This window comes from Dendrobates tinctorius, unplaced genomic scaffold, assembly GCF_039654945.1.
Source record: "Dendrobates tinctorius isolate UK_male_01 unplaced genomic scaffold, ASM3965494v1 ptg000143l, whole genome shotgun sequence".
Classification (NCBI taxonomy): Eukaryota; Metazoa; Chordata; class Amphibia; order Anura; family Dendrobatidae; genus Dendrobates; species Dendrobates tinctorius.
Genome location: NW_027361810.1, coordinates 17544542 through 17569353, shown reverse-complemented (window position 1 = coordinate 17569353; position 24812 = coordinate 17544542). Strand labels below are relative to the sequence as shown.

The 24812-nt window shown below is 39.9% G+C and overlaps 1 protein-coding gene across 1 annotated transcript in view; it reads left to right on the top strand.

Moving 5' to 3' along the window:
* The window catches only part of LRP1B (LDL receptor related protein 1B), a 1871059-nt gene that overhangs the window by 1562853 nt on the left and 283394 nt on the right, over window positions 1-24812 (top strand). Inside the window, exons 45-49 of the mRNA XM_073545568.1 lie at window positions 1711-1836; window positions 4082-4210; window positions 11427-11546; window positions 18959-19072; window positions 23934-24083. Of these exons, the coding sequence (XP_073401669.1) occupies window positions 1711-1836; window positions 4082-4210; window positions 11427-11546; window positions 18959-19072; window positions 23934-24083 (639 nt within the window). The remainder of the gene's footprint in view (window positions 1-1710; window positions 1837-4081; window positions 4211-11426; window positions 11547-18958; window positions 19073-23933; window positions 24084-24812) is intronic.

Sequence of the window (24812 nt, the reverse complement as noted above, 5' to 3'; positions counted from 1 at the left end):
AAGGAAAACAATTATTCATCTGTTAAATTCTTCCATCTCTCCAGTGACGATCCTGACAATTGTGCCGATCAACCAATGGAGCATCGCCACTTCAGTGGAGTAGGATTCAACAGATGACAATTGTTTAATAACTGGTTTACCACCTATCCAACAGTCAGGAGTATTTCCTAAACTTTTATATGACCCCTTTAAATTCAACTATGGTGAAGCTGCAAGAGAATTAAACACTTACAGCCAAGTTCCCCTGCAGGTCACAGCTGATCGATGAATGTCTTGGCGGCAGGCTATCCTATAATCATGTTATATAATAATAATATATAAAATATTAAAACCACCATTCTTAGTAAATGTTAATGTCCACAGCAGACAACCCCGAGAACAGTGGTCCCCAATATTTCTGAACTTGAGAGGCACAATCGGCTTTGAAAGAGGGTCGCGAGCCATATTCAACTCTGAGAGAAGGTCGCAAGCCACATTCAGCTCTGAGAGAGGGTCGCGAGCCATATTCAACTCTGAAAGAGGGTCACGAGGCACATTCAACTCTGAGAGAGAGTCAAGAGGCATATTCAGCTCTGAGAGGGTCTCGAGCCACATTCAGCTCTGACAAAGGGTCTCGAGCCACATTCTGCTCTGAGAGAGGGTCGCAAGTGACATTCAGCTCTGAGAGAAGGTTGCGAGCCACATTCAGCTCTGAGAGAGGCTCGCAAGCCACATTCAGCTCTGAGAGGGTTTTAGACCACATTCAGCTCTGGGAGAGGGTCTCCAGCCACACTCGGCTCCGAAAGAGGGTCTCGAGCCATATTCATCTCTGAGAGGGTCATGGCCATATTCAGCTCGTAGAGAGAGGGTTGCAAGTCACATTCAGTTCCTAGAGAGGGTCGCGAGCCACATTCAGCTCTGAGCGAGGGTCACGAGCCGCATTCAGCTCTGAGAAAGCGTCTCAAGCCACATTCAGCTCTGAGAGAGGGTTGCGAGCCACATTCAGCTCTGGGAGAGGGTCTCGAGCCACATTCAGCTCTGGGAGAGGGTCTCAAGCCACATTCAGCTCTGGGAGAGGGTCACAAGCCACATTCAGCTCTGAGAGAGGGTCTTGAGCCACATTCATCTCTGGGAGAGGGTCACGAGCCACATTCAGCTCTGGGAGAGGGTCACGAGCCACATTCAGCTTGAGAGAGGGTCTCAAGCCACATCCAGCTCCCACCCCCCTCCAGTAGTGGCAACCAAAGCCCCCATTTTGGGTATGATAACCAAAGCTTTCCAACATAAATCACCCCAAAGCAGTATACCGAGATCCAGGGTTTCCCGCTATACCCACATTCATTATTCTCCCGTCAAACACTCCCAACACACTGTCACATCCAGCTTCAAGCATCTCTTCTGACAGGTAGTATCATCCTGTCTTCAGCGTACCATAATTAAATTATCTCTCAACACCTAAGACCAGTATATGTGCATCCAGATCTGCTCTTCTGTGTAGGGCTGCTCACTAAATTCATCATTTTGAGATGTGCTCTTCATACCTGTTAGCGAGACCTGGATCTAATGCACCAAGCTGGCAGACAGCCATGAGCCACAATTCATAGGACTGCGAGCCACATGTAGCTTCTGATCTACAGGTTGGGGACCCCTGCCCTAGATGCTATACTTATGTATGAAGTGTCTAGATATTACTACACATGTGAAATATAGTTAACATTTCTGTTCCCTAAGGTGAGTCGTCGCCATGTTCCTACTTGAATGGAGGTTGCCATGACCTTTGCCTTCTTACTGCTGATGGTCGAGTCAATTGTTCGTGTAGAGGAGACCGGTTATTACTAGATGACAACAGATGTGTGAGTAAGTAATATATTCTACACCGAGACACTGCAAAGAAAGCAAGTGCCCTAGTGCATTAATATTACATGCTGCATCTTTTAGTTTTACGTACATACCGCATGTCATGCAGCTGTCAGTTTTATTTTATTTTCTGCATAGTAAAAATAACTATAAAGATGAGGAAGGTACAGCTGCCGGGGAGGCTGGTGACACTGATACCTTTTGTCTCTCTTTGCATTCATAATCAGTAGAATTCAGTATGCCTAAAATTCTCCTCTTCCTATCGTTAACACTAAGGCTTGGCGGTAACTTATAGGTTGTTTGGTAAATTTTGTAATTACAGTGACCATCTCAAATATCACTCATTGAATGTAAGAATGACATGAATGAACATGATGAAAAGTTTTGAGATGGTTGCAAGTTATTTGCAACTTTTTTCCCTTTAAAGGGGTTGTGAGTTTATTTTCATTCCAAGATCTGTTGATGAAAATATACTTTTGTTCATGGCAGAACACCTTTAAGGGTGAATGCAAGAGAAAAGAGCAGCTAGTAAGAGCATTTCTCGCCCTCCAGTCCTTCGTTACACAGATTATTTATTGGTTTTTATAAACACGGTGTAATTTTTCATTTTCTCTATGGTTGCATTGTAAGAAATTTGAACACTTTCTGGCAGACTTCAGATCACTGGAGATCCTAGCAATAGGACACTTGATGATAAGTTTATTGACAAGGAGTTACTTCTAAGAACAATCTAAATGGCTGTTGTGTTGATCAAAGGGCTTGTGATGAGCCTCTTGCATTTTAAAATGCCTACATTTTAGGAAAGTAGAGATGAGAGAGATTAAATTTGACTCTAATTTTTTTGAAAAAAAAATTGATTCCCTTGATACAGACTTTCTTGCAATTCACTTTCTTTCTAGAGCATTGGAAAAGGAGTTAAAAAAAATTGATGCTCTCCTCACCGATTACCTGTCCCGCCACCGCCACAGTATACCGATGCCGCACTCCATCAAATCTCTTATTTTCTTCTGCATTCATAATACTCTTAAGACATCTTTGTAGTTTTGGTGCTGAGTAGGCATTTGTCATCCCAATCCATGACACCTGAGGCAATGACTAAGGTTGATGTACATTGTGTTGTTAAGAAATCACAACATTCATTGTGACATCAGATTCCTAATTGGTGCCGAAACCCTGGCACAAAGTGAAAATGCCCCAAAAAGCTGACACGTGCTGCAAATAATAGGAGGTCAAGATTGTAGGCTGTATGATAGGTAAACTGAGCAGCAAGATGAGTATTAATTATAATGTTGCTTTTTTGTATATATATATGCACATATATAATGTTTTTTACATATTTATTTACTAGCTGAAGAGCCCGGCGTTGCCCGGGCATAGTAACTAACTGTGGTTATAACAAATTATAATGATTATCCTCCATCCCATAGTCCAGTGCCCATATACCCATCATTCATAACCACCATCCCATAGTCCCGTGCCCATATACCCAACATACATATCCTCCATCCCATAGTCCCATTCCCATATACCCATAACACATCCTCCATCCCATAATCCCGTGCCCATATACCCATCACACATCCTCCATCCCATAGTCCCGTGCCCATATACCCATCACACATCCTCCATCCCATACTCCCATGCCCACATACCCATCACACATCCTCCATCCCATAGTCCCATGCCCATATACCCGTCATACATATCCTCCATCCCATACTCCCATGCCCATATACCCATCACACATCCTCCATCCCATGGTCCCATGCCCATATACCCATCACACATCCTCCATCCCATAGTCCCATGCCCATATACCCATCATACATATCCTCCATCCCATAGTCCCGTGCCCATATACCCGTCATACACATCCTCCATCCCATAGTCCCGTGCCCATATACCCATCACACATCCTCCATCCCATAGTCCCATGCCCATATACCCATCACACATTCTCCATCCCATACTCCCATGCCCATATTCCCATCACCCATCCTCCATCTCATAGTCCCATGCCCATATAACCATCATACATATCCTCCATCCCATAATTCAGTGCCCATATACACATTATGACATCATCTTTGCCATGGCAAACATTGACATCATCGTCCATACACACATACACACACACATACACTCAGCTTTATATATATAGAAGATTTTAAATATGCAGGTTTTTTATTTGAAATTGACAACTGCAAGATGTTGACCCATTCTTCCCTATTTATTTTCTTTTCAGCCAGAAATTCATCTTGCAATATGTTTTCCGAGTTTGAATGTGGGAATGGGGAATGCATTGAGTATCAGTTGACTTGTGATGCCATTGCACACTGTAAAGACAGGTCTGATGAAAAACATTCATATTGTGGTGAGTTTTTGCTCCTTCGACGTAACGTTTCCGTGTTGTACATGGCAACAGATTGAACATATTTTCTTGCTGTAATCTTTTTGTTAAATGTATGCTAATTATATTTACATAATAATAAATAGACACATAAATATGTAAATAAATCTGTTGACTTTGCTTCCATCATATTTCCATATTTGGTAACTTTCAGTACAAGGAGATTAAAATAGAAGTGAGCTTTACTGCCCCAATCCCTGTAAGTGCTCATGTTCTCTTCATTAAACCTTCTCCCACTTCTCCCTCTTGACATTGATTGATGGCATAAGCGTCACCCACAGCTATCAGTGCAAATCAAGTGGGAGAAATAAAGCAAAGATTACTAAGACGAGTCCCAAACATTTACTGGGCTTTCGGTTTCACAATTGGGAACGTTGCGACATCATTTCTATATTTGTTATGCAATTTTTTTTAGAAATTAGTCCTCTCTTATCCGCCACAAAGGCATACTTCTATATTTGCTTTGTTCCATTACTCTATGCTGCTATTGATTTAATTGTCATCTGCCTTTATTGTTACTTTATTGATACAGATTATTAAAGGGGTGTAACAACTTACGGGGCGACCCCTTCTTAATTGCTTGTTTGCCCATAATAAAGTAAAAATGCGGGATACTTACCTCCCAGAGGCGGCGCTGTACCATTGTTGTTGACATCGTTGATTCATCGTTACTATAACCAATCAGCAGTCGCAACCTTCACCATATCGTCAATGCAAAAATCTGCTTTGACAGAAGGGTGGAGACTTTAACCGATTGGCTGCAGTGGTCACATGACATATAAAAATTAGACTGCCAGAAATCACAGCACCAACATTGCAGGAACAGCCCTATTCCAGGCGTATATAATCAAGTGCTTTTATTTTATTATGGTCACTGGTCCAATTAAGAAAGGGTCGTCCAATAGTGGAGACCTGTATAAAGAGTGGGATCACATTGTTTATATACTATATCATTTTAGTATGGTTTTTTTTCTAATAGAGTCTTTTCTATTATTTATTTTCTTTTGATGTTTGGAAGTGATTGCATACAAGATGAGAGGGGAAGACTACAGCGCAAATCTTCTCATGTGATTACCTGCTGCTGATTGTCTTTCTCCAGACAGTGGTATCTTCCAGCTCAGAAGCAGGAAGTATCACAAAACTGTCGAAATAGGGAGACAGCAGAGAGCCCCGCTTCTTCTGACTCCAGTGTCCTTGTCTTCAAGGGCAAAAGATTAAAAAGGGTGTATTTTTCTACATTTCATTTGATATATATTTGAGAAATGTTTGTTTTTTAATAGTATTTTATCATTTTTATTTTATTTTGTTCTCTTTTTATTTCATGAATTTTCTCCGGAGGTGATAGGTTCCCTTTAAAACAAGATGCGCTAAACAAGAAATGTATAACTGTATTTCTACCAAGCAGCCTGTAGCAAAACTGGGAAGAAAAATGTAGTGCTTATGTATAGATATAACATTCGCTATCTAGGGTCTTTTCACCGCGATTACAAGGCTTAGCATGCTTAGAAGGAGAAATTTGCCCAAAATGAATGTTCCGGCATTGTTAATATATTCATTTTTTAAGGAAATTTTGTGGCTTAGTAAATAAATCTCAGCAATGTTTGGGAATGGAGGAAAAATCTACAAATACATTGTGATATTTTGTCTTCAGGTTTTCAGTTCCATGGAGAATTTGTAAATGTAGAGTATGTAGAACTGAGATAAGATCAGCACCTTTCTATAATGGAGACCCCTGGCTATTTACAAATCGACAGTTCTTTCTTGTGACTGTAGAGGAAAAAAAACTCCATTACAAGTGCAAAAGTTCATGATCCCCTTGAAGAAAGATTTGTTTTCGCTGTTCTTTTTTCTTGGAAAGTTTGTATAGCTGAAAGCCACAAACTGTAATTTATTTTTCGGAAGGCAGTGTAATATTAAATTGCTTATAAATTGTGTTCTTGTAATAAAATATCTACCAGCATTTATTCATTCTCTTTAATGCTTTAAGTTTTGTTACAAAGCAGAATAAACATTATTATTATTATTATTATTATTTTATTTTTTGTCAAAAATTGTTTGATTTCTTACTGAAACTTTTTTTCAGACATTTTTCTTCCACTTCACTTTTTTAATGAATATTATTTTACTCAGATCTTTTCCCTTACTGTTATCTTATCATTTAGGGGTTATTCATACATTCATATGCGGAAAAAAAAAGTGACTGATGGGGATGCAAAGAATCCATATATTTACCCCCAAAACAACTGAATTCCAGTGAATGAAAGAGATTTTTTAGCGGCACACAGTTCTACAACAGTTTGACTACATGTGATTAAGCGCTAAGAAAGTTAAAAAAATACGTATTTAAAGGGAATGTGTCATCCTAAATGTCTAAATGTCCTATTTTTTAAATAAAGTTCATGCATTACATTATTTTACTTTTTTTTTTTCATCCCACAATTTTTATTAAAAGTTAAAACTCGTAATGTTGTATTTTTTTTTACTGGTCTCTGAGACTATTTTAGACTCATTCTTATGATTGTTTCAAGGAAGAGTTTTCAGCTTTTTCATTATCATCAGAGGCAGGTGACACTTCTATACACAACAGATAACAAAAGCCACACCAATCACAAGAATCGATATCACAGATCACCTGCTCTCCCTTCCTTCCCAATGACCTTTGCACATGCTTATTAGATGCTTTAAAACATAAGATAGAGTTTGACTAAATTCATTGTGGCTAATGTACATGTTAAATTTTCGGAGATAACTGGAAGTTAAAGGATAAATATTCCCCTAGTGGCCAGAGTAGGAATTGCAAGATTAATAAACTTAGTAAAGATTAGGGCACGAGGAAAAAAAAAAAAAAAAAATATATATATATATATATATATATATATATATATATATATATATATGACAATATTCCGGACTTACATATAAACCCTTGCCGAAATAAGATAGAGATCCAGAAAAAGTAATCTTAAAATACCATGTTTATTAAATACACATAAAAACATGAAAAACTGAAAACTGCCCAGTAGAAGGCGCAATATACCCTAACAGTCACATATATCTAGATATAGCGGTAACATGACTTACAAGTCTAAGTCCCCGTATCCATCTCATACAAAAAATAATTGCTAATGCAAAAAATATTAATGATAGAAAAAGGTCCTAGACCACAATTCAGATCATAGATCTCATATAGCTGAAAACATCATAACCATTTAGATGTAGCGGCAACATGACAAACCAGTCTAAGTCCCCTAATCAATCCTCATAAGTAAACAACTCCAGCGTGAGTTAGAAAGGTTAGATGTAAACATGAATAGACAGGGTAACAATACCTGAATATGGTGGACACAAATAACGATGGGCACCGCAGCCTCCCCCACCCCAATTCGCGTTTCGCAACAAGCTTCTTCAGGGGGCATCTGAAAAAAAGTTTCAGTAAGAAATCAAACAATTTTTGACAAAAAATAAAATAATAATTATTATGATCTAAACTCCAGAAAAACAACTAAATCCAGAAAAAAATCCCTAGCACTGACATCCAGACATACAAATATCTATATATAAATATAATAAGATATAAACACAAGACTTGGAAACACCAATAAAATGTAAAAGGATATAAACTTAGCAAAATATGAGTACATACAGCGATTTACATATTGACATAGCTCATATACATAAATCCGCACAAACTGTGCAAAAATGAATAAAGTGCAATAATATATGAAAATGCATAAGGTGAAATAATAAGAACTTGCATGGTGCAAGACGCTATAATAAGTATACAATCCACCAAAATATGTGAATTAAAAACAGCTAATAAAGTGCAAGAAAATATATTTAATATATAAAAACTCCAATATAGATACAGTGAAAATAGTGATAATAAAGATCCTGGTTAATAGTCAATAATGTAGTAATATAATACTATATACTCTGCAGGGTACAGTATAACTCTGGGATTAAATATTTCAAACCCATAATATGGGATCTAAGTTAGTATAAAGGAATGCCAGTGATGGATTCCCATACGTTTCGCTGATCAAGCCAGCTTCATCAGGGGAGAGGAAAGAGATACAAAAATCCATGAGAAAAGTATGAACAGATTTTTATAGGTGAACTTGCACTAATAAGAGCTGTTAGTTTACAAATGTACTAGATAGTTTTGGAGAAAACTACAGTCATATGAAATTGAGCAGGAGCGCCATGGACTTGGCGGTGCGGTCCAGAGCATGCTTCTTCCTTGACTGAGCGTCCAAGTGTTCTTTCTGAGATGCGTAGAGTAAGCCACCATCAGACATCGCATTTGCAGCTGAATAACAAAAGGATCGAGAGTTTTCACTTAAAGGGGACCAAGGATGTTGAGGGAAAGTCAGTAGACCCCCATCCACACCAAATTAAAGGCTGATCATCAAAAGAGCTTGGCATGTAGGAAAGATAAAACCTTTCTGTCCAGGTCTCACTTTGATCTTCTTCGATAGCTTCTATCAAACCTTTACACAAAGACTTGTTTTTGGAAAAAAAAACACATAAACTTGTAGTTCCATTGTAAAGGCGAAAAAGAGATAAAAATTAAATCTGTCATGCCATTCTTTGGAAACGTTTTTTCGGAATTACACAGGTTGTCACAATTCAGTTAACATGAGAGTTCTTCATAGGTGTAATTACAGTGGATGCATGATTTAAAATGTACACGGTCCGTTTTCAATTGAACACTTGATGAGAAAACGCTAATTATCTGTACAGAGGGAAATTCACTTTTTCAGATCAATTTGAAAAAAAAAAGTGGAAATTATATGGTACTTACTGCAAAATTACTACAATTCTGTTGCTATAAGGAGCTACTGTTAAAGGTAACTTCTGTTTTAATTATAAAGTTTTGTACCATTAAAGAGAAGTTTCACCCAGAGAGTCATTGCTTCAAGCTCTTACGTCTGCAGCCTTGGGATCACTGTAAAAGATTTCACCTTAACGTTCTTTATGGGATCTATATTATATAGCATCAGGAGGACCAATATACTGGCCATGAGTAGGAAACCTTCTGCTATGACCTCCATGTAGACGATATTTTATGGGAAAACCCTTTGAAAAGCCATCATGGCGCTGTTATACAGATTAAAACAATATTTTATAGTGACGAAATCCGCATTGTGATTGTTTACATTTGAAGATTTTAGTTTTATTAGCTTTAGGTGCGTAGGGGTGGGATGGTGGATAGGATCCTAGGCTCCTACCCTCGCCCCTCCACCTGCCTCGGACAGGACGCTGCTTTGTGAATGACCCACACTTGCCGTTTGAAATTTTTTACGATGGTACTGTCTTTGGCACAGGCAACATGTGCACTGATTGGTCTCCTAGCGGTCTTCAATAAAATGGCGCCACTGGCGGCTTACGTGCAGATTGAGATCTTGGCTCAATGACGTCCTTTAGAGATTTAATTGAGCCAAGATCTAAATCTGCACATGTGCAGCCACTAGGGATATTTTACTGAAGACCACCAGGGGATCTGTCCAAGCGTTGCCCGTGGCAAGGATGGCATCATCGCGGTATGTCAAACAAACTACATTTCCTCAAACTTACCCTGTCTTTTATATGCACTTTCTTCTTTTTTGTAGCTTGCATTAGATAGAATAAAGGGGTTGTTCACTTATAGAATAATCCCTTCTCAATCGGAATTTTTGCTCCCAATAAAAACACTTATACTCCCCTCCCGTGCCGTTCCAGTGGTGTCGGTATTGCGTTTCTGGGGTCATCCTGAGATTATTACATCACCTGAGCTCTGCATTCCAATCACTGCTGGCATCACTGTCTTTTGGACATATAATTAATCAAGAGGAAGTCAGGGTTGCCATCGTTATTTTAACAGTGACAAACCTTCAGATTGAGAAGGGGCTGTCAACGGTGAGGATCAAAGTAGTAATATATATACAGTAATTCACCAATCAGTGGCTTTCTTTTTTGGCTAATATAGGGGTTGTCACGATCCATTTTTGGTTGTCAGATTCTGTATTCTCTGATATAACTTATTTTCACCCGGTGGCCGCTGGTGTTACTACAACTGTAGTTGGTCTGCTTGTGGGTTTTTGCCCCCGGTGGCCGCTGGTGTTACTGCATGTTAAGATTAGTCAGCTGCTGGTGACCACTCCTTCTCTCCTATATAAAGTCACATGGTACACCAGATAGCTGTTGGTAATACTGGTCATTTACTAACCAACCTTTGTGAAGAGAGGAGTGATCTGGAGCAGTGCTGTTGGAGTTTATCTGGACCCTTGGTGTTTCTGCTGGAAGCTGTGTCCGGGTGCCGTACTCTGCGGTCCTGTGCATGACTGTAGAGCAAGCTAAAGTTTGTTTATTTTTCCCTGTCTGTTATTTTCCCTGGTGTTGATTAGTACAGCGGTGAGGACCAGTGTCCGCACTTGCCAGTTCCCTAATAAGGGATAGGTGCAGGGCAAATGAGGGACTGAGGTATCCTGGTCGGCAACAGGTTGAAAGAACCTGTATAGGGAACGTGAGGAGAGTCAGGGCTCTTCCTTTGGAGAGTGCAGGAGGTGTCCACTTCCCCATTCCCTATCATAGAGACCACTGTTGTAATAGTTTCCCCGGTGTCCCCTTGTCTGTCTGGTTGTTTTGTGACCGACCGATCGTCGGGTTGCGTCACGCAAAGCCAGAGATACTGTGACAGGGGTCATAAGAAGGAGACATTGCTTCATGCCCTCTATATGTCCCAAAGGGTTTGTACCACGATTTCAAGTTTGTCCATATTCAAGATCAATGGGGATCCCAGTTGTCCGACCCTCATGAATTAGGTTAAGTTATCTCCTTTCTAATTAATAGGAGATAATCTTAAATTTTGAGACAAATCCGTCTCTGAAGTACGTATTCAAGATATCACCATTAAAGGAAATGGTAATCAATTTTAAACACTTTGGCTACATACAGAAATGGATATACAAAGGGGTAACGTGAAGCTCTTGGGCAGTGATGCAAAATCTACACAGTAACAGGGCTTTCAATAACGATGTATCATTATGTTGCCGGTCTAGAGAATTTCTCAACCAGAACTATGGATATGAGTGGATCCTGACCATTTCCTGTAGTTCCGCCCCTGAGGATCTTATTAACACGACATCATCAAATATAATCTTATATGATTATTTTTTTCTATTTTATCCTAATTTCCTAGAAAACCGGAGCTGTTGGAAAGGATATAAACTGTGCGGGAATCTGCGTTGTATTTCCAATAATAAAGTATGCGATGATGAAGATGACTGTGGGGACAACACAGATGAACTAGACTGCAAAGGTAAGCGAAGCACCAATTATTTCAAATACATTTTAAGCTCTTCATTAAAATGGTCACATTCTGAAATGTAATTGTTCGGAAAATGCGCCCAAAAGATCTGTTGTTGAAACACAGTCAGGGATGTTACCAGAGACTGTCCAGATAATATATCTGCGTGCATTCCCAGACGCACAACTCGAGCGCACAATGCATTCAATGCAGGATATTAACGATGAATGTGTCACCATATCTTGTCCGTAACACAAAATTCTCAATATTAAAATAATCTCCAGAGGTCAAGAGCAATGTCAGGTCTTAAGTCTGATAGAGTCAACAAAATCACAGAAGAGAATGTTTTTTGTTGTCTTATTGTGGATAATAGATATAAAATTTTATAATTTTTTTTCTTGAAATGCAAAATATACAACAAAGTTCTTACCTACCATGTTCCATTTAAAATACTGTTGGCTAATTATGTGGTCAAAGGACCATTGGGTCTTCTCGGGCATCAGGTCCTGGGTTAAACTATCTCATTTGGCGACTCTTCATTGAGCAGTTTTCTTAAATTCAACATATAAAATTGAATGTGAAAATATTTAAGTTTCCCACCAACTGACGATGGTTGTAAACTATTATTATTATTATTATTATTATTATTATTATTATTATTATTAATTATTATAGTGCCATTTATTCCATGGCGCTTTACATGTGCGGAGTGGTATACATAATAAAAACAAGTACAGTAATCTTAAACAATACAAGTCACGACTGGTACAGGAGGACAGAGGACCCTGCCTGTGAGGGCTCACAATCTACAAGGGATGGGTGAGGATACAGTAGGCGAGGGTAGAGCTTGTCGTGCAGTGGCTTGGTCGATGGGTGGTTACTGCAGGTTGTAAGCTAGCTTGTCCAAAGAGGTATGTCTTCAGGTTCTTTTTGAAGGTTTCCATGGTAGGCGAGAGTCTGATATGTTATGGTAGAGAGTTGCAGAGTAGGGGGATGTGCGGGAGAAAACTTGTATCCGAATATCCTGTATGTCCAAGTTTGTAGTGTCATCTAAGTCTGCTAGGGTCTATGGGACAGTAAACATCTAAGTATGGTTCAGTAGACCTTTCATTGGGATTGGATTTTTCCCCTTATAAAAAAGACTCTTACCCTTTACACATTTATGACCATATAAAAAAGGTGTATGGTCACATGACTTAATAATAATAAAATTCTTTATTTATATAGCGCCAACATATTCCGCAGCGCTTTACAGTTTAGCAGTTTCAAAACACAAGTCATAAGTAACGTTACAAGTCATAAGTAACGTTAACAATACAATAATTAAACAAAATAAGACACCCCTGCTCGTGAGAGCTTACAATCTACAATGAGGTGGGGGAGATACAAAGTACAGGTGTGTATTTACAATGGTGTATTTACAATGATGGTCCAGCCATCTTGAGGGAGTGAGGGATGGATGGAGATAGTGAATGGGCTAAACACGCACACTTACACATAGAATGACTGATTAGTGAACGTGATAGGCCGCTCTGAACAAATGTGTTTTGAGGTAGCGCCTAAAACTATGCAAATTGTGGATAGTCCTAATTTCTTGGGGTAGAGCATTCCAGAGGATTGGCACAGCATGGGAGAAGTCTTGGAGTCGGGAGTGCGAAGTACGGATTAGTGCAGAGGTTAGGCGCAAGTCGTTTGTAGAGCGCAGCGGTCGGTTAGGCCGATAGACAGAAATGAGGGAGGAGATGTAGGGGGGTGCTGCACTGTGGAGAGCTTTATGGGTGAGAACAAGTACTTTGAATTGGATCCTATAAGACTTCATATTATATCATATAACGTCTAGTGTGGCTACAAAAACAGTTCAAAGAGTTATCAAAAATGATAACCTGCTTAAGTACTGAAGATCTAAAAGGAGGAAACTGATTTTATTAATCCTTGAGTCAAGAACGATCTACTTGGAAAGAGAGACACTTCCTCTTGGAAGTGAGTATAGTTTACCTCCCATGATAGACAATAGACAAAATGGCGGTGTGCTGCCCAATAAGGTTTACGGTACAGTGTTTGGCAATTATTTTACCTTCATTAAATTCCACAGAATGATAGCTCACAGTCGCAAGCCAGATTTTGGCTCCAGACAAAAGCCTTTGGAACGTGGCTTGTATGGTGTAACACCAGATAACGGCTCCTGTCTGGAGCTGAGAAATGGATTGTTAGCTGTCATTCTCTGGAATCTGATAAAAGTAAAATAATTGCCAAACATTGCACCGTAAACCTTATTGGACAGCGCATCTCCATTTCACCGATTGTCTATCATGTGAGGTAGACCATCGTACCTCCCAAAAGGAAGTTTCTCTCTTGCCAAGTAGACCATTTTTGTGCAACTCTTTGAACTCTTTTTGTAGCCACACTGGAAGTTATACGGTTTAACATGAAGTCATATGGCCATTACACCTTTTTTATATGGCCATAAATATGTAAAGGGTAAGTGTCTTTTTTATAAGGGGAAAAATCCAGTTCCAACAAAAGGTGTACTGTACCAAATTTAGATGTTGACTGTCCCGTAGACCGTAGCAAACTTTAGATTCTCTAACCTAACAAACTTGGACATACCGGATAATTTACAGCCATCGTCAGTGGGGGGGAAGCTTAAATATCTTCAAATACAACTTTACATCTTGAATCTTAGAGAACTGTCCATCTACATACCATTCATCATTGTCCACTGAACCACCTGAGCACCACCATAAACTGCATTTATCTACTTCCCATGGTAGACCCTTTACTTTTTGTGGATCACAGCTTTATTCGGGAGGGTGCCCACTGATTTTTTGCTCCCGCCAACCTTCCAAGTGGAAGACTGGAAGATCTGATGTGGATATTCACTGGAGAATCAACTTGCATGGTCCTCTCTAGGATTGCCAACCAATTTTCTTTTTTGTTTACTTGCCCAAGAAAAACCCCATCACAAACAAAAATTGGAAAATCATAAATGAGACATAAAGTAAAACTATAAGTAATATATGTATAAATAGGTCAGAATAAGTAGACATTTGACATCTTGTCTGTTCAGGAAAACATACAAACCTTTCGAAAGAGAATGCACAAAAGTCATTTAATTAGGTCGAGTAATATAACATTTGCCATTTTGTATTATTTTTGTATTTTACACACTTCTGCAGATGGTTTTATTTAACACCCGTGTTTTGTACGGTTGTTTTCTCTAATTTTACATGCACTCGTTGCACACAATTCCCTGATCATTACAGAATCCAAGATTTTGAGTTAATTTTGTATTGATGTGGACATCTGCTATAAAGTGACAACAACCTGAACGGCCAATTGTCTGCCCAAAATAAAATGTACCAGGTCATGCTTTGCTGCTCTTCTGGCACCCCTTTCCTCACCAAGGATGACAAATAGATTCATATATAGTTCATCCAAAAAAATAATAAATGACCAATGTAAAAGCATTTTGGTTGCTCTTTTTTTTTCAATGTCTAGCCAAATACTAAAAGCATGCAATTAAATGGTAATTACAAGGTTCATATTCAGCTGAAATATATGGCAGTAAAAATTAGTCAGGCCTCAAACAAAAGGCAAGGTCATGCAAAATGAGAGACATATAAGAGTAAATATAGCCATGCCGAGAGTTGCATGGATGCCTGATTACAAAAATACAGTTCTACGTAACAATATGGATAAGTACATAAACTACAATTAGCTTAAAAAATATATTTTACCTGTGATGGTTTATGGCACTCTCGTAATTATGCACAAAGGAGGGGCTAGCGTGCCGTGTATCAATTTTAGATGATTTTTAGTATTCTGTACAGAGATATAGTAATGAGTATAGATGAGTGATCCTGAACTTAAAGGTTCGGTGTTTGTACCGGCGCTAAACACCAAACAAGGACTTCTTCACATAAAATCCTTCTTAATGTTCGGAGTTCTGGGGTAAGTTCAGATGATACAGAGAGAGAATTTTCCTGCTCCAAAGTTCAGGTTCCCGTTCTTTTCAGTTCAAATACCCGAACTGACTGAACTTTGGACTAAAATTTGGGTCAGGTGCCAGAAATCGAACTTCCACGGGTCTAATAATCCCTATTAAAGAGTAAAACAAAATAAATATAGTTACTGTCATGGTTTCACCCCTCATTGTGTCTGGGATGCAGTTACTGACAACTCGAATGTCCAATCTGGTATAGGGGTGCGCTGAAGCTGTCTGTACTCTGATTGACAGCATGGCCATCCAATCTGGTACAGGGGTGTGCTGAGCTGTTAATGTGTTGATTGACAGTTTGATTATCCAATCGGAGACTAGGAGGCATTGGCTGTCTCCAGGTGTTTATTATCCCAGGTGATTGCCAGGCTACTTAACTGAGCTGTGTCTCCCAGAACTCTACCCAACGTACATTCAGCCTATGAGGTTTGTTCTGCTGTGCCTTGAACGTATGCTTGGTCTGTTGCCTGACCTTGGACTTCGTTCTGACCATCCGCCTGTTTAACCCCCTTCTGCTGTGATCCGTTATCCTCCCGGTACTCTGACCTTGGAACATTACCTGACTACGCTTTTGTCTCTGCCTTCTGATTATGACGTACCCTCCTGGCTTCTGACCTTGGACTCCTTGACCACTCTGACTCACGGCTTGACCGTGAGACGTACTAGCATCACAGCTAACTTCTCCTGATCTGCAAAGGTTCAGCTACTCGTGGTATGAGTAGAAAGCTGTGCTGTGTTGTGCAGATGGAGAATAGTAAAATATATATTGCATAGGTAAAAAGCAGTAAGATATATGTGGTAGTGGTAGAGAACAGTACATGCAGTACATACAGTTCTGGCAGAGACCAGCATAGTGCATATAGTACTGATAGAGATAAGTCAGGTATATGTCCTATAGACAAAAAGAGGCAGTGAATATGTAGAACAGGTAGAGGGTAGAAGGATAACAGAAGTATAAAAGAATAGTATAGAAGATAAAATACAGGCAAAGGGCAATATAGATCATGCATTGCATGTATAAAGCAGTGAAGCACATAAAAATGAATGACACACGGATAGTCAAAATAGCAGGGTCAGTAACAGAAGGGACAGAACCGAGAATCAGAATTCTGTCAATTCACACTATACACAGTCAATGAAAAACACAAGTCAGACAGACTATGGTCATATCAGAAGAAGAGCACAGAGACAGGTGTAGTGAAACATATGTAGGGAAGAAAAGGCTCCGTAGTGCAGTAGGATTGGTGAAAGCTAGAGATGGGCGAACCCAAACAGTAAAGTTCGGCATCCATACCAAACACCTACTGTTCGGGCACGGACACCAAACTCAGACTTCACCAGGAAGTCCGTGTTACTGTTCGGATTTGGCTGACCGACCACCAGGTGCTTGCAGCGCTGTCAAGTGTTTTCAAAAATACAGGGGAACCCACGCTGTTTTTTATTATTTATTTACAGTGCAGGAGCGGCTGATGAATACTCCCATCAGCTGCTCCTGTTCTCACTGCTATTAGCGGCAGCAGGTGTCGTCTGATGGGAGCAGTAGTCCCATCCATTGACGCCAGTGACTGGAGGTAAAGTTTATACCTCCGATCACAGCTGTACGCTCATGCTGTCTTTTCACAGTGTGGTAATCGCGGCTCTCTTGACCAGTGGGGATGATTTCACTGCCAATCAGAAGCGGTGTTTGCCTTGCTGTCATGCACATGGCAGTGTGGCAAACACTAGGTGTTCGGGACCCCCATTCAAGTGAATGGAGCTCATATTAGGGTCCGGGTTCTGTTCTGGTACCCGAACCGGAACTTTTTGTAACTGTTCAGCCGAACTCGCTATCCAGGTGTCCGCTCATCTCTAGTGAAAGCTGACAGAAATGGATGTGCAAATAGCAAGCATAACCTTTCTTTCTTCAGCTCCTTCCTAAAATTGGGCAATTTTCATTTTCACACTTTCTTCCGAGAACCATAACATGTACATTTTTTCATTCGTCAATAAAACCATAGGACAGTTTGGGTTTTTTTTTGTGAGATGACATGTAGTTTTTAATGCCACTATTCAGTTTACAAATCAATGTACCGTGAGACAGGAAAAAACTTCCAAATTCACTGAAATTACAAAAAAGTATTCAGTACCCATTGTATGGCATAAAATAATTGTCATCATGGTTTTCCAGGTCAAAATAATTGTATTTATGCCAAACTTGTTTTGTTTTTATTAAGTGTTAAAAAAATCAGAAATTAAAAAAAATAAATTTGCACATGTAACATTTTAATTTTTTGGTCAGTGGAACTCTGGGACATTTTGTTTTTTGCATTATGATATGTTTTTATGGATACCTTTGTGGGGTGAATACAATGTTTTAATTTGTCTTACTACATTTTTTGTGAGACACAAAAGCTAAAACAACACAATTTTGCCCTTTTCATTTTTTTCTTGTTAAGTCATTTTCCGATTGGATTTATTATTTTCTACATTTTGTTAGACTGGACGTTTTTACACAAAGCAATAGCAAATATGTTTATTTTTTATTAAAGTTCTTTATTTCTAATTGGGGAAAAATGTAGTGATTTTTTTATATTTTCTTCCCTTTTTTTAAACTTTTTTTTTAGTCTTTTTTTAGACCCTTTAGGAGACTTGAACCAGCGATCGTCCAATCACTTACAATATATACTGCAGTAGTAGAGTATATAGGCAAAATCTTGGTCTCCAGTGATCGCCAGCCACAGGATGGTCTTCATTGGTGTACTTTCATGACAAGTATAAAGACCTTCAGCAGAGAAGACAACCCACTGACATGATGGTTTACATGGAATGGCGCCCCCCCCATAACTTGTATTCACTCTGTATATGATAGTCAGAGACTGACATTGTCATTTAAGTGATTAAGTGAAGTGGTTGGTTTCTTAACCTGCAAGAAAAACTGCGACCTATGTCAGGACGGGGTTGAAGCTAGAGATGGAATGTGGTACGACACTGCATATTAGGAATCCACTCTACTTTCCCCCCATGGGATGCATGTGATTACCTGGTAATATGTGTCTCGGCAGTACCTGATCAGCTGCACCCAGGCTCGGACCGGCCACAGGAGAGCAGGAGATTCCTCCGGTGGGCCACCCTCTTATTTTATTGCTATAGAACTTTGCGAATGAGGATAAAATTATATTTGCATGTAGCTGAAAAGTGGGGCCCTGGATCCGGTCAATCCCGCAGATTCAGCTCAGTCTGTTTCAGAGTCGTAGGAAAGTTGCAGAGTAAACAACACTTCAATTTAAAAAGCAAAAGAAAAAGTTTTGTAAACCTAAATACTAATCAGCGATTATATATGTTCACATCCCGGTTTAGTCGATACATAAATAGACTCTATTCAATTTCCATAAATATTATGTCTATGTTTTCTAAAAACACTTTCAATTTTTCTCAAACATCTGTGCAGTTTCCACATGTGCATCTACAGAGTACCGCTGCACCGATGGGACCTGTGTTACTAAATCGGCACAATGTAACCAGATGATTGACTGCTCCGACGCTTCGGATGAAAAGAACTGCAGTAAGAAATTCATGTGAAAATCGTTTGAAAATCTCCTATGTTGTTCGAATTTACATATCAATGTGACATCGCCCAGGTTCACAGGAATGTTTCCTCCACTTTATTTATACTTATTCCCACGAATTCCAAATATTTTTCTTTCTTGTTGACTGTATATGGATACATTGTTATGCTAATGTAGATATAGAATATATATATATATATATATATATATATACATATTGTAAAGCAGCGGTGTTTCCGCCAGTGAATTTAGTGAGACAGTGGCCCAGGTAACGAAAAAAAATGTCCTTAATTGTCAGACAACTGCACACATGAAAATTGCTCACCTCTGGATCACAGCCGGGAATGTGTAAATGAAGTCCAGTGCTCCCCCATAAGGTTCATTGGCGCTGTGGTGGTTGCCCACGTCGCTGGCTCTGGTCTGTGTTAGTATAGCACAGCCAGACATACGTCCACGGCACCTTCAGCTCTTCTACATGTGCAATCCAAACACAAAACTGAGACACGCAAACCTTTAATGCAGGTTTAAATGAAAACTGTGGCCATAGACCACTTGTAAGACTCGGACTGGAGGGAGAGATCCGTCCCACTACCAACCTACCGATCTTTCCGAAAATAAAAGCCCAAGTTAGGTTTTCCTAAGCAAGTTGACCCAGTCCACACTTACATTTATTTTGCATGGACTCGGTCACGTTGACCCAGTCCACACTTACATTTATTTTGCATGGACTCGGTCACATTGACCCAGTCCCCACTTACTTTTATTTTGCATGGACTCGGTCACGTTGACCCAGTCCACACTTACATTTATTTTGCATGGACTCGGTCACATTGACCCAGTCCCCACTTACTTTTATTTTGCATGGACTCGGTCACATTGACCCAGTCCACACTTACTTTTATTTTGCATGGACTCGGTCACATTGACCCAGTCCACACTTACTTTTATTTTGCATGGACTCGGTCACGTTGACCCAGTCCACACTTACTTTATTTTGCATGGACTCGGTCACGTTGACCCAGTCCACACTTACTTTTATTTTGCATGGACTCGGTCACGTTGACCCAGTCCGCACTTACTTTTATTTTGCATGGACTCGGTCACGTTGACCCAGTCCACACTTACTTTTATTTTGCATGGACTCGGTCACGTTGACCCAGTCCACACTTACTTTTTTTTTGCATGGACTCGGTCACGTTGACCCAGTCCACACTTACTTTTATTTTGCATGGACTCGGTCACGTTGACCCAGTCCGCACTTACTTTTATTTTGCATGGACTCGGTCACGTTGACCCAGTCCGCACTTACATTTATTTTGCATGGACTCGGTCACGTTGACCCAGTCCGCACTTACTTTTATTTTGGATAGACTCGGTCACGCTGACCCAGTCCGCACTTACTTTTATTTTGCATGGACTCGGTCACATTGACCCAGTCCCCACTTACTTTTATTTTGCATGGACTCGGTCACATTGACCCAGTCCGCACTTACTTTTATTTTGCATGGACTCGGTCACATTGACCCAGTCCGCACTTACTTTTATTTTGCATGGACTCTGTCACGTTGACCCAGTTCCCACTTACTTTTATTTTGCATGGACTCGGTCACGTTGACCCAGTCCGCACTTACTTTTATTTTGCATGGACTCGGTCACGTTGACCCAGTCCGCACTTACTTTTATTTTGCATGGACTCGGTCACATTGACCCAGTCCCCACTTACTTTTATTTTGCATGGACTCGGTCACATTGACCCAGTCCGCACTTACTTTTATTTTGCATGGACTCGGTCACATTGACCCAGTCCGCACTTACTTTTATTTTGCATGGACTCTGTCACGTTGACCCAGTCCCCACTTACTTTTATTTTGCATGGACTCGGTCACGTTGACCCAGTCCGCACTTACTTTTATTTTGGATAGACTCGGTCACGCTGACCCAGTCCGCACTTACTTTTATTTTGCATGGACTCGGTCACATTGACCCAGTCCACACTTACTTTTATTTTGCATGGACTCGGTCACATTGACCCAGTCCACACTTACTTTTATTTTGCATGGACTCTGTCACATTGACCCAGTCCGCACTTACTTTTATTTTGCATGGACTCGGTCACATTGACCCAGTCCACACTTACTTTTATTTTGCATGGACTCTGTCACGTTGACCCAGTCCCCACTTACTTTTATTTTGCATGGACTCGGTCACGTTGACCCAGTCCGCACTTACTTTTATTTTGCATGGACTCGGTCACGTTGACCCAGTCCGCACTTACTTTTATTTTGCATGGACTCGGTCACATTGACCCAGTCCACACTTACTTTTATTTTGCATGGACTCGGTCACGTTGACCCAGTCCGCACTTACTTTTATTTTGCATGGACTCGGTCACGTTGACCCAGTCCACACTTACATTTATTTTGGATGGTAACCAGAGCCGTGGCTGTGATTACAATGTACTTCAGCGGTTCAGTATGATTCTAAGCACATCTTATGGGATGCATAATGGCCCTCGCATATAATTCCCCTCACTGTCTCAGAATATATACATATATATGGCTTAATAAGTTGTAGCCCTTGTGCATTTTTTGGCTCCCATTTCCAAAATTGTTACCATTGGGACCCCCACTAATCCGGAGAATTGGGCCCTGAATGGCACGGAGGGGCATAAAGCGTATACAGCACCCCTCATTGATACAGGACTGCTATAGATACTGTATATTCTGCTGATTCCAGCAATACCATAGACAATGAATACAGTGATGATTCTTGCATTTATCTATATTGTTGCACGACACAGCAGAATTTCTCAAATATTTGCATACAAAATTGAGATTTTTTAGTCTTCATTGTTTCTTAAAGGGTAAAGTTGGCATCTCACAGGCAATATTCCCTTTTCTACACCTAAATATGGGTGGGCTACATTTCTGGAAGGGTCATTCGTTATGTTTTTTTTGCTTACAGTCCATTTGCCAATTTTTTTATATCATTTGCAACTTTCTCTAAAATATTTTTTTCCAAACACAAAAGATCAAAATCACAATGTACCGTAGATTTCAGAGTTTAACTAAACCTGTAAACTCATTTGATATATCTTGTTAAAAGCTTGGTCATTGGTGGTGGTCTCTATACTGAGACCCTCACTGATTGCTCAATCCATAGGGAGGAAGGACTCATCTAATGCACAAGTGCAAATGCAGTGGTGTACAGGCTGAATGGAAAATCTGTGGCTCTGTACACCCCTGTGCACAACCAGGCGGGAGATGAGTACCGGTAATTTTACCCAGTGTTGGAGTAATTGGTGGGTGGTCTGTAAGTAGATAGTTGTATATAGTTTGCCTTTTCCATAAATAATTGCTATGTCTGGTATTGAAGCTTAATTTAATCAGTCTAATTGGAATTGATATAAACAGACTATAGATAAAAGGGGATGGTGTTTCTGGTAAAGAAAAATCAATTTGCATATTAGACTGCTGTTTCTTGTTCTTTATACAGTATGAACATTCAAACTTTGTGTAGAAGAGTTATCTCAGCATGCTCTTAACCGGGTATAGGTCATTTTACATTAGCAAAAGTGAACTGTGACATCACGTATTGTGAATGGTGGATCCTGTTATCTACTGTATATAGAGGTGTGATCAGGCATTGTACACGAGGAGGAGGTGAGCTGTGACATCACCTATTGTGAATGATGGATCCTGTGTTATCTACTGTATATAGAGGTGTGATCAGTCATTGTACAGGAGGAGGTGAGCTGTGACATCACCTATTGTGAATGGTGGATCCTGTTATCTACTGTATATAGATTATAAAGAAGAAAGTTTATGGATTAAAAGTGCGCTGCTTGACAAATCAATCCTTCCAGGTTTTATAAACTGTACTTTTATTTCCCAACGCATTTCGAAGTCTATACTTCTTCCTCAGGGGATATGTCATCCCCTGAGGAAGAAGTATAGACTTTGAAACGCGTTGGGAAATAAAAGTACAGTTTATAAAACCTGGAAGGATTGATTTGTCAAGCAGCGCACTTTTAATCCATAAACTTTCTTCTTTATAATCTGATGATTTGTGGTCACGGCGTGGCCCTTTGGATGTGCAGCAGGCTGACTACCTACTTCTATGTGTCTGAATCTCTCCTGTATAAGGTGAGTATAATGAATTGATTTTATATCAATCTCTACTTGGGTAAGACCCTATTGCGCTCTTTCCTTTTCAGTTTTTTTACCATCTACTGTATATAGAGATGTGTTATCAGTCATTGTACAGGAGGAGGAGGTGAGCTGTGACATCACCTATTGTGAATGGTGGATCCTGTGTTACCTACTGTATATAGAGGTGTTATCAGTCATTGCACAGGGGGAGGGGGTGAGCTGTGACATCACCTATATTGAATGTTAGATCCTGTATTTTTACCTGTATACACAGGCATTAATTTCCATTATACTGTCGGTGATGGCAATGACACTGCTGAAAAGTGTTCTGTCCAGAACTGAATATGTGAGTCTAATATTACGTTTAGTGGCATGTATTAAAATTGCAAGATTTCTGATTTTTTTTTATAGATTATGATATGGCAACATGTTATAAAAGAACTGTTAGGAAACACATTTAGATAAAATACCGATTTAAACAGGTCATTTCCTGATTCCACATTCCCTTTAAGAACTACAGTTCCAGCAATAGGCTGGGCGATTTCAGTTCTGCCCTCCGTTCTTGCCGTGTGGCCCCTTAGGACCTGCAGTGATTGTCCGGTCCGTGCGTCCTCTGAGTGACAATGGTAAATAGAGTGCAGCGAGCTTTCTGTGGACTTGCAGTGTAGGTCGCCAGTTAATGAAAGTCATTTCTATGACCCTCCAGACATTACCGACTGCTCTCATTATTACAAACTCGGAGTGAAGAAGGCTGGATTTATACCCTGCAATTCCACATCCTTGTGCATTCTGCCAGAATGGATCTGTGACGGTGCAAACGACTGCGGGGACTATTCCGATGAATTAAAATGCCCAGGTAATTTCCAAAGCGCGTTTCTGCTGATGTACCCACTTGGCTCCGCGTTAGCCTAATATTACAGCATCATAAAACGCTGCACTTATAAAGATGTGGAATTAGCCGACATTCTGTGGAGAGCTGCCATTTCCTAGCGCAGAATGTGAAAAAAACGTCTCATTGTTTTAGCCAAATTTGAGACATTTTTGTGCTTGGGTTATAAAATTCATAAATATCAAATGTCAGCGGATGGGACGTGCTATCGTTCCGTTAGAATAAATGACTAATCTGCAGGACGGTGAGAGACTAAAATAATGATCTCGGGGAAGGAAATGCGTCAGTATTAATAGCAACAGTCTATTCCAAGAATGTAATCATCATCTCCACGATTCGCCCTATTCGGCTCCATTGGCTCAGGATATATAAACAGGTGTAGTGGATGGAGGAAACAAGTTGGATTCAGCACCATAGTATTAAGTATAACGCTACCTGTTAATCTAGCCAACAAAAATGGCAAAAATGGCAGCAGTCCAGACGGGAGACAGTGAAAAACTGTCGTCTTCATTCACCCATGCTTGTATGATGATTCGGCTCCGTGAACCTTCCTCAAGCGAAGCAGCTGCCATTTTTGCTGCATGAATATATTTAAATACTACGTTCGGCTAACTACCTGCCTGTCCGACCTGGTGTCAGCATAGTGAGTTTACTGACCACTTCTGTACCCGATTCTGCTGCTTCGAATCAACAAAT